This window comes from Trachemys scripta, chromosome 10, assembly GCF_013100865.1.
Source record: "Trachemys scripta elegans isolate TJP31775 chromosome 10, CAS_Tse_1.0, whole genome shotgun sequence".
NCBI lineage: Eukaryota > Metazoa > Chordata > Testudines > Emydidae > Trachemys > Trachemys scripta.
Genome location: NC_048307.1, coordinates 12030022 through 12040625, shown reverse-complemented (window position 1 = coordinate 12040625; position 10604 = coordinate 12030022). Strand labels below are relative to the sequence as shown.

Genomic DNA, 10604 nt, shown 5'->3' with positions numbered 1-10604 from the left:
TATAGGTCCTTTTAAAACACACAAACGGCATCGCTTTGTCTTAGTTCATGGGGGGCAAACACCCGAATGAGTTTCCAGCAGGCATTCTGGTAGGAGAGAGCGGGTATGGACAGAAATTAGTAAGGTTCTCTTCAAAGATCTAAAATACAGATCTGGTGGGATGTTATAGGAAGGGTCACAGAATGAGGTGCACTATCCACTGGTGTTCAACACAGGGGAATTAATCCAGCTGAAGCCATATTAGGACATTTGTCTCCCAGAAATGGCATTGTTCAGGTCAACAGCAAAAGGGCACGGGCCTATTTATATTTCACTCACCAGCTATCTTAGAACAGAGCCCCTCTGTCATTTTAGGTTCCCACCTCTGTTCACATAGAGGACATGGCCTCTTTTAAAAAGGTGCACATGTGACCCTAGCAATAGATCGGTATGTGATCAGTGTAACCCCAGCAGGGCAGGGGTTTGCACACACACTTCCCACTTATGAACTTGGGTTTGTGGTATTTAATTTTTTTTTTTTTTTTTTTTAAATAGTCCTGGTTCTCTCCCGTCTAAATGAAGCCAAATGCTAGGCATTAACATAAAGCTGTTTCTTACATTTAAGGAGGGTTGCTTAATAGCAAATGTTTTCAAGAAGAATAGTTTCCAGTAAGTGAATTCCTAACCCTGCCAGTCACAGTCGTGACAGTTCAATTCCCTGAAAAGCAATGTAATACGCCAATTGGAATCCATTTCAGTTTTTGATCCACTCCAAGGTGGATCATAGTCCTTTTACGACACAAATAAAGAGGTTCCCCCTCCCAGAAGCAGTACAGGTAGCAGCAGTTTAATTTCATTTTAGCCTCTTCCTTGGGGATTATTAAATTTTAGGCAGGTAGGTACCAGAAAATAGCTCATTAATTCTCCCTCCCTCCCTTTCCTGTAAGATTACTGAGATTTTTTTCTCCCTAAGTTCTAACCAAAAAAAACCTTTGGTAACTTTCAAAATGTCAGAGCAGGAGGCGATGTCAGCTGACTTCCCAGTCTGCTCTTCTCCCCGGAGGCTTGAGAGCCGTTCATCTTTTTACTTGGGCCAAGAGTCACTAGAGCAGAGCCGTTCTCTTCCCCTCCTTGCCCTTGTTCATAGGCGAGAGGACGAGCTGGACTCCAGCCTCCATCTTGCAGCACTGGTAGGAACTCTCAGGAGTCCTGGTTGCTTCCTGTCACATCATTCCCACAGTACGGATACAGATGCCAGTCGTGCATCAGAACACTGGCAGTGGGGCAGGTTGGTGGACAGGAACCACTGAATGACAAAAGTATAGGGGCCTAATGGGAATAGAGAAGAACCAATCTCCAACATCAGCAGGGACAGGACAGCAGAAGTCAAGCACAGTTCAGCATCCCACCCCTCTCTGGTTCTTGCTTCTTTCCTTCCAAAGCAACAGCTGGTCTTAGCTTCTCTGGTCCAGGTCTGTTGCTCTCTCTTGGCTCCAGTCAGATTGCAGAGACAATGAGTTTTTAAACCATCTCCCGTGCCGCTGTCCTCTCAGCTCTCACCTACAGTTCATCGTCTGAGAGCATCAGCACTCTTTTCTCAATGTTTTTGCTTCTTTTGCTAGTTTGCCCGTCAGCTTTGGGTGCCGGGTGCCCAATCTGCCCAGGAGCTTTTGTCCCCGCCTCTTGCATGGACTGCTGGGTGTACTGCTGGTATGTGGGGGAGAAATTGTGGATGGCATCCTGGACAATGTCCTGAGGGCTCATTGTCTCCTTCAGCCCACTAGAGATGCTCTGCATTGGGGCCACGTTTGCTGAAAGCAGAAAGAATTGTTATGAGTGATCCACTTTTAAAAGGAAGTGCCTCGCTAGACAAGGCAATCAAAGCACACTGGACACGTTTGATTTTTTGAGTGGTTACGTTTTGATAAGCTCTTGTAGAATTTGAGATGAGTGAGTGGGTAACGTGCAACAGAAATCCATTGCCATCTAAATCCATCCACAGATGGAAAGTTCTGTGTCATGGTTAAATGGACAACTAGAAATGTGGACCAAGGTTTCCCACCCCTGTTCTATACTCCAGTCCTAGCAAAAAATTAAAGCTTAGTGCTTTTCTTCAAGCCATGAGCAAGTACAGCCTACATGGAAGCTAGCAGGTGGGCAGCATGCAGAGATACAGCACGGTCCAGATACGAAGGGTGAAACACCTTTTCCAACAAAGGGATAAAATCCATCTCCTTGCATGCTGCCCACACCGAGCCAACTGCTCTGACTCTCAGGAGCCCAGAGATTGCAAGCAGGTCAATAGCCAGTGAGAGAAAAGGATGTTCTGAGCAGAGTAAACCTCTAAGTTTCCTAAGGAGGCCATCCCTGCAGGCTGCACATCCCACAGCACCATTTAGGTGAAGGGTTTTGTTTCCCGTTCCTCTTCCCCAGGAATAAGAGGCCAAACTAGTCCCTTCCCCAACTCCCCCCCTTTTCATTCTCTTGCAATTCAGCCTTTGGAGTTTGCAAAGGACCCAAGGCCACAGAGCACACAAAGGACCAGCCAGATACCTCCCCATTATAAAGAGTCCAACTCCTTGAAACCACTGCCACCTACACCACAGGACCCCAGGGCACAGAGACCCTGCTCCAACAGCAAGGGCTGCATGGGAAGTCTTCTAAGGCCAGCTGCTCCTCCATCAGCAATGCCAGTCCTTACTGGAGTAACACAAGGCTTCCCTGTTCCCATGGGAACCCAGTGTAGTAACTGCAACATTCCCATCTCTGGAGACAGAGGCCAGTCATGGGATTTGAAGTGAAACTTGGTGCTTGGCAGGAGATAACTCACCAGCTTGGATGAAATATCCCTTATAAAGAGGATGCTATTACAGAGAACAACTGTCAGCACGATTACAGCAGCACCCAGGGGCCACACTCTATATCAGGGCTCTATTGTGAGCAGCAGCCAGGTCTTCATAACACAAGAGCGGGCAGCCTAGTTCAAGGCAAGAAGCCAGGACAACGAGCAGTGGGAGGGAATGGGAGAGGGACTCCACGACACATTTCATGAGGTCAGCTACATGCACAACTGGACGGTTCTGAATCCTTTTTGACACCGGGTGTTTCCTGACAACGTTAGCTGTAATATTGGCAATCCTCTGTCCCAGCAATCCCTCCTGAGAGGGCTCTTCCCAGCCATTAGCAGCTGCCTGAAGGCACTATGGGGAAAAGAGCCTAAAGGGAGGATTTAACAGCAGAGAGCCAAGTGGCTTTTAAGGCTCTTTACTGTTCAACTGAGAACAGGATCCCCTCATTGCTTACATGCCTGGGGACCCTGGAATGTAGATGGCTTCAGAGGGTAGTTACCTGTTGAGTTTTCCTTCTTCTCTCTGTATACCTGGCAGGTAAAGGCATAGCGCAGAGCAATGGCGGCAAATAGCATTTCAATGCAGATTATGAAGTTCTGGTAGCCGGCAGCTACTGTCCCAGCTCCCACCTCCTTCCCATCAATGATCTGGACCTCAGGGATCACCCCACACTTCTCCAGGATAGCCAACAGCATCCCTGTAAAGAGACACAAAGGGGGTCAGTTCTGGTTCAGGGCATCTAGTAGTTTGTACGGCTACCACGGGTCCTTCTGCCAACTCCCAACTTGTTGGGTGGAGGGATCAGGTGCTGGGAGAGAAGAAGGGCCATTCTCCTGGAAACCCCAAGCCCTAGGACCCACCTTGCCAGAAGGAGAGGAAGATGACGGCCTTGATGGTGAGGAACTTGAGGACTGGCTCAAAGGGGCGCAGGAGCTCCAGGGTGGCAAAGTAGAAGAGGAAGAGCGCGTAGAGGGCCATGCTGACAGAGAAGTTGTAGATGATGGTGATGTAGAGGTATCCGCTGTGAATGCTGAAGAGAGGGAGTTACTAAGCTGGGCTGCTGGAACTACGCCCAACCAGAGATCACACTGGCAAGTCGCCAGGAACCTAAATGGAACAGGCTGCAGCCACTCCTCATCTGCAACACAGAGGCTACATGGAGCTTACAGAGACCCAGATCAAGAGGGAGTGTTACATACTGAACTTATTTTCTCCAGCTGCAGCATCTCCTCCCCACTTCGGATAAAGGCACTTGCAGCCCTATTGCAAGGGGCTGTGTTTGGCCAGGTGACAAGTAGCATACAGAAACACAGGAAATTGCTACCATGGTGGCTCACTAGGCTAAGGGCTCCTTGGTAGCAGGATGGGAGGTTAGAGGCCAAGAAAGATCTTGGTCCAAAAATTAAAGTGCACAACTAGAGTAAATACAGTGGGTGGAAACCAGACACAGTCTAGCCCTGGAGTTGGAGGAAGGACGGTAGAGCCCAAAGTTTGTGCATCTTCCCTTGATTCTGAGGCCTCGCCCCCTATTGCAGATCTGTGGAAGGCATGCAAAGCCCTCCTCACCCCAGTACACCCCCCACCCGTGGCCATGGTTACAATCACAGGGCTTAGAGCCCTTAGTCATACCATTTCAAGTTCACGCACAGGAAAGGGCCCATCTCTCCCCATTCCAAGGCTTGTCTGGGCCCTGTTGCTCCTGGGAGCTAAGATTACCATAGACTGCAACCCCCTTGAGCATTCGCTGTGCTAGGGCGCAATGGAAGAGTGGGGAGGGGGGTCCCCAGTAGAGCACTGTGCTGATCCAGCAGCCCCAAGGAAGAGTATTTAATTTCCCCATATCTGGTTCTCTTGTCCCCACCACTCTCCGAGCAGCTCCCTTTGAGGAAGAGTGCCCTGGGGATTTGGGAGGGGGAGGGGAAATGCCTCTGCCTGTTCTTAGAGGAGAGGACTGATGCAGCCATCTCAGCCCAGGGGGAATGGGCTGTCCCATAGTCCTCGCAGTCTCACTTGAAGTCGCCGTCATGGTATTTCCCGAATGCCTGCAGGACAATGGTGACGATCGCCATGAGGGGCTTCACAATGCAGAACTGCAGTGTCGCCTGCAGCAAGAGAGGAAAAGACACCGCGCTATTTCCAGCTCTGCGTTGGAGAGAGATCCCACCCCGCTCCCACCGGAGGCACTCGCTGTCCTCCCAAGGGCTGCTGGGACTGCAATACGCACATTCCCACTCCACCTGATCCCAAGAGAAAGGAACTGAGTGTGAACCGTCCCCTGCCACCCCCAAGATGGAGAGCAAGGAGCTCTGGCATTCGGGGGGAAAGAAAGAAAGAGATTCCTCCCTATGGAGCAAGCACTTACACCACCAGCAAGGGTGGCCAGCGATACGGAGTGCAATAGACCAGCCCTGAGCAAGTGGCACGTCTGCAGCCACAGTGCGCCTTACTGGCAGAATCCCTTCCCCACATGCATCCAGCCTTCCCTGGCATCCCAGTGAAGTGCTCCAACCCAACCAATCCTCCCCCCACCTGCCAGGTCTCTCTGTGGCCTTCCTGTGCCAAGAAATCCAGTCCTGTCAGCTAAAGCCTGCCCCTCATCAACCCCTCCCCACCCAATACCACCCTCCAGGTGCTCTGCAACTTTGGCAAGTCTGTCTGTGCTGTACATGCCGTACTTTGCACAGGGCCCCTAGCCCAGAGGTTAAATGTTCTTAAGGAGCTTCCCCCTGGGCTCATTCATGAGCAGGGCTGTAGCCCCATGGGATTGTCATGAATAGCAGCAAACCCATTTAGGATACATAACTGAAGTTACCCTCCCCTCCAGCCCAGGACAGCACCCGTACAGATACGTGCCAGAACTTGCCTGGTGGTAGGCGCCTTGGGTAATCAGTACCAATGGCTAAAGGAGATTGGGAGGATTAAAACAGGAACTAGGCACCCCAGCGGGAGGGGACCCTGACTCAGCAATGAGTCAAGAGGCAGTGCACATGACATCAAGCTAAGCTGATTGCTACTGGAGATGCTGCCTCACCTTGGAGGAAAAAAAAAAATCAAGAACTCAGGAGCAGGAGGGAAGCATGAACGCCTCCAAAAGGCAGCAGGGGAGAACAGCCTGCCCAGAAAGACCCCTGCAATTTGATGGACCAGGGCTCTCGTTTAGCCTTAATCTAGGAGCTAAACAGTCCAGGCCAGAGACCAACCTGCTTGCAGAATCGGAGGAACCCAATGGAATAGGACATTCCTTGCAGGCAGCAGGTCCCATAAAGGCAACTGGACCTAGAATCAGAACACAATGAGTACTGGTGATGTTGGGCCTAGAGAGAAAGCCAGTGAAGGGGGCCAAAGAACGCGATAGGGACTCTGACTTACGCGATGGGCTTCCCCCGGATCTCAGACATGATGGTGCTCTCCCCTCCAAGGTACTCAAAGCAGAGACTCAGGAAACTGTAGATTACAAATGCTGACAAGACCAAGATGGGCCCGTGAACAGTGGATTGACAAGGCAGGGAGGTACTCATGGAAGGGCTACGTACATGCTACACATAAGTATTATTAGTTGCTTTCTGGTAGTTAACCATGTCCTGCCTTCTGGGGAGGAGTCAGGGAGAGTTTGTTCTGATGGTGTAACAATCGCAGTGGGAGCGCTCTGTGGGTGGAGCTTCCTGAACTAGTCTGACCTGTAATCAGCTCGTTTCCTTGGCAGCTTGATCATCTAGTTGAATTAAGTTTCATTAACAAACCCAATTTGTTATTTTTCCTCATTCACTTTCAGACTCTTACTCCAAACAGTATAAAATGCAATGGTGTCAACCAACCAACCACTTGAACTCCAGTGGGCTTAGGGCTCAAAACGACCCAGTGTCACCTACTTCTTGGCTGGGTCCATCCGTTTCTGAACAACTCAAACCTTCACTTTCAAAATATTGCATTTCTGCAACAAATGGTTGGATTAAAAAAAAAAATTCCTTCCCAATACAATGTGGAGAGAGAGTGCTGTGTTCCTAGGATGACCAGACAGGAAGTGTGAAAAATCAGGACAGTGGGTGGGGGGGTAATAGGAGCCTATATAAGAAAAAGAACCAAAAAAATCGGGACATCTGGTCACCCTATGTGTTCCTGAGCCTGCAGACAAACTATAGCTCTGCGAGGTATGATCAGTCCCTGTTCATAGGCCTTTTTGCTCCCTGGCTGGACTTCCATTGGGCTCTCTCCACCTGGGATTTTATTTTATTTAGATTCATGCAAATGCTAAAAGACGGTGCCTGTTCATACGCACCGGGTGCCGTTGTATTTAAATTATCATACACAAAATCCCCAACGCCCATAAGTGCAGCAGTACCATTTAACATAACCCATTCCCAGAGACCCAAGCAATTTAAAAACCTCAACCCCCATCCCCTGGCAGAGCCAGCCAGCTAACAAGCACATGCAGCGTGACTGGGTATCTCAGACGTTGCAGATGAGAAAGACCCTAGCAGCTCATCTAATCAGGCCAGTCAGCTAACCTGGGAGGGACTGCACAGTATACTCCTGTTGAAACTGATCACTGAAGAGGGAGGCAGCGTCCCCCCACCCCCCCCCCAGGCAAACATCTATTAAACTGCTGGAAACACAGACTTTGCTCTTGACATATTGATTGCATTGCAGGGAGTCTGACCTCTGGGATTTGACATGAAGGGGGGCGGCTGGCGGTATCCACCCTTGGAAAAGGATTGGAAATATTTGCTGTTTGATGAAACCTAGCGCAATCCAGAGACAAAAATTCTGTTCTTCTGAAGTATTTGAGCCACAGGGATAATGAGGGCTATGGCTGTTTTATTCTGTTTTACTCTTAGCCATCTCTGGCAAGAAACTGCTAGCTGCCCCAGGTGGGACTCCAGAGGCAAGTAGTCACCTCAACCCTCCCCTTCAGTTTGGTGATGGAATTTTAGCAGCGGTTCCCAGGAACATTCATTTTCCCACCCCCACTCTCAAGAGCCTTCTCCAGTGCATCACTGCAGCTTAAGGGCCCATCTCCATTCAGCATCAGTTTTGGAGACAGGGCAAGGAGTGGATGTTGATTGTTTCCATTGGTCTCTATGACGACAAACCCAAGAGTTACTATCAAGCAACCTGCAGCCTGAAAACTCTCCCTGGGTTCCCTCTCAGACCCTGAAACACTGAGATCTGATTTGTGGATGGGGAGATGCCAAGTCACGCTGATGTGGCATCTTGTCTAGCTTCCACTGGAAGGGAGACACAGACAAAATCCTTGTGCCCTCCATCACAGGTTCCTCCTGCACCATTCTCCCGCCCACCTCTACCATAGACGCCTCCCCGCCTTGCTCACCTTCATAGCAGTCACGCACAGAGTTGAAGTATACATAATACTGGTGACTTCCAATGAGGAGGAGGCTGAGCCAGGAGTCGAAGGCGTAGATAGGCACAATGAAGAGGATGCGGATGATGTAGCGCTGCTCGTTAGGAATGGTGTAGTTCCTCAGGTGCATGTAGATCTGGGGAAAGGGAGAGAGTCCGGGCAATGTAGCGACATTAAGAGATACCTGCCGAAGAGAAGCCTAGAAGCAGACCTGGCAACAGGCCATCAGGCCTCCGCTTTGCGGGGGCAGAAAGGAGCATCCCTAGGTGGTTTTCCAGGCTTCATCTCCCTCCTGCCCAGATCTGTTTCAGGGAGCAAGATCTCGACACCTGAATCAGAATCCATCCAGATACCCTGCCAGACTCCACCCGCCACCACATGGTCCTTGCAACCTACAGGAAGCACATAATACATGCTGCCAAGACATCATGCCGAGGAAATCAGAGACTAGCATTCCTGCAGGGAGCAAGTGCAAGCGTGGGAGGATTAATCCCATTGGCTAGAGGCATAAAATCTCCACACAAAGTACTGCCCACACCTCAGTCCTACCACCAAGCACCCTGCTATTCCCGTCCCAGGCCCTCTACAGCTTTGCCAATGCATTTTAAGTCCTGACCTGTCGCATAGAATATAGAAGATTAGGGTTGGAGCACATCTCCTACTCTTTCAGCTTGGGATTCCTAAGCAACAATTACCAAGAGTACAGAATACAAGAACTTTGCTGTTACATGGGAGGGGGAGGGGAGGATTCCACACCACAAAACAAGTGGGCTGAGATCAAATAACTCATTTAATTTGTGACCCCAACCAAATTTTAAATTTGGGTCTGCAGGGTGAAGAGTCAGTGTGTCTACCCCACTGCACCACCTGGCCCAGGAGTTAACTGCCATACGAATACTAACGCTGGGCTAATTCATTCTGCTTTCAGCCACACCAGTGTAAATTTGGCGTAATTCTACTGGTTTCAGTGGAGTTACTCCAGATTTACACCTGCATACGGAGAATTGGGCTCTGCGGACAAATATTTCAGTTAAACCCACAGAGGAGACACGGCCTCAGCCAGCCGGTTTCACGTGTTAAGTGGGAAATGAGGACATTAGGAAATTCAGACTCCCCAGAAAGAAGAATGGAGGACACTCCCTTAACCTCAGAACTGCTGACGCTCTAGGAACTGTTACAGCTCCCCTCTGGGGTAAGCACTTCAGATAAACACAGCGAGGAAGGGCGTGCAGGCAGCCGCTCCAGGGAGCTGAAGGACAAAGTCTGCTCTATCAAGCTGTTAGCATCAGGTTTGAAAAGGCTGGACTCATCCCTCCCTGTAACATGCTGGTCTGAAATTGGCAGAGGCACCTGCCATAGACACTATAATAGATGGGAGGCCACAGCCAGGAGATGGAGATGTTGGCTGGAAGTAAGGGAAGCAGTTAGAGACAAGGAAATAGTCTGTAACTAGCACAGGTATGGAGGCATTCAAGAATCCTGAGATTCAGTTGAGGCCCTGAGCAATGCTCAGCAGCTCCTCTTCCCTACCTCCCTCACCCACCCCAATGTGTGCATGCACCCAGGTGACAGGGCGCACCCAGATCCAGGGGAACACCCCTCTCCCTGCAGAGCCCTGCCCTTACCTGGTGGATGGTGAGAATCAGTGCTGACCACACAAAGATTCCGGAGATCACCTGCGCTGCCGAAGTGGTCAGGAAAATTTGCTGGCCATCTTGGGAGTAGTTCTGGAGGGCCCTCAGCGGGGAGTCGTCTTCAGGGGAGAGATGGCTGGAGTCGGTCAGAGGGAAGATCCTGGTCTGCAGCGTGCTGCCAGCCATGCTGGTCACACCTACCCCACCCTCGGTGGAAGAGGACAGGTCGGTGTGCGTGGTATTGCTCATCTGGCAGAGAGGAGAGAGCAAAGGTAAATACAGCAAGGAAGGCGGTTCGAGAACAAAGCAGCAGACAGAGAGGGGGCAATGAGCAAAGGTAGAGCAGTGAGCAGTAGGAATACCAGGAGTCAGTATGAACTGAGCACAGAGGGGCCGGGGGAGCAAGGGGCGGGGAAGCACAAGGAGACGAGAGAGGGAAACAGCAGGGGAAGCACAAAGACGAATAGATGTTTTGATCCCCGACAAGGTCTCAGGCATTAGCCCTAGAACCCGCGAAGGGCAGACAAGTTGGGCTAACATTAGAACCTTTTCCCAGTAGCCTTCCTCTCGAAGCAGGGATTTACTGAAATGCACAAGAAGCTCTCGGAGCATCTTTCCTAGACTCTGCCCATAGGAAGGGGTAAATATTGCCCACAAGGCAGTTCTCTGGGCACTTCCAGACAGACTCTCATGGGCATCCCTGGGCTCTTACAAGAAAACTGGTTCCCATCAGACTGCCAGGCCCATGTGGCCCAGAGAAGCAGCGGCTTTTGGGTTCTTCTC

General features: G+C 50.4%; 1 protein-coding gene across 1 annotated transcript; it reads right to left on the bottom strand.

Moving 5' to 3' along the window:
• Positions 1-508: 508 nt before the first annotated feature.
• TMEM184A (transmembrane protein 184A) lies at positions 509-10104 on the bottom strand. The gene is made up of 8 exons (XM_034784447.1): positions 9813-10104; positions 8158-8323; positions 6198-6288; positions 6029-6104; positions 4839-4930; positions 3689-3858; positions 3328-3525; positions 509-1790 (listed from the first exon to the last, which is right to left on the bottom strand). The coding sequence occupies exons 1-8, from the start codon at positions 10068-10070 to the stop codon at positions 1540-1542; spliced, it is 1302 nt and encodes a 433-aa protein (XP_034640338.1). The 5' UTR covers positions 10071-10104; the 3' UTR covers positions 509-1539.
• Positions 10105-10604: the final 500 nt, after the last annotated feature.

Excerpts from the sequence above, each read along its gene's own strand:
- TMEM184A (XM_034784447.1), bottom strand. The coding sequence starts at position 10,070 with ATGAGCAATACCACGCACACCGACCTGTCCTCTTCCACCGAGGGTGGG. Across the intron at positions 6,289-8,157 it reads TGTGCGTGACTGCTATGAAG|CATTTGTAATCTACAGTTTC; the intron begins GTGAGCAAGGCG and ends TGGTCTTGTCAG. Across the intron at positions 1,791-3,327 it reads GAAGAAGGAAAACTCAACAG|CAAACGTGGCCCCAATGCAG; the intron begins GTAACTACCCTC and ends TTCTGCTTTCAG.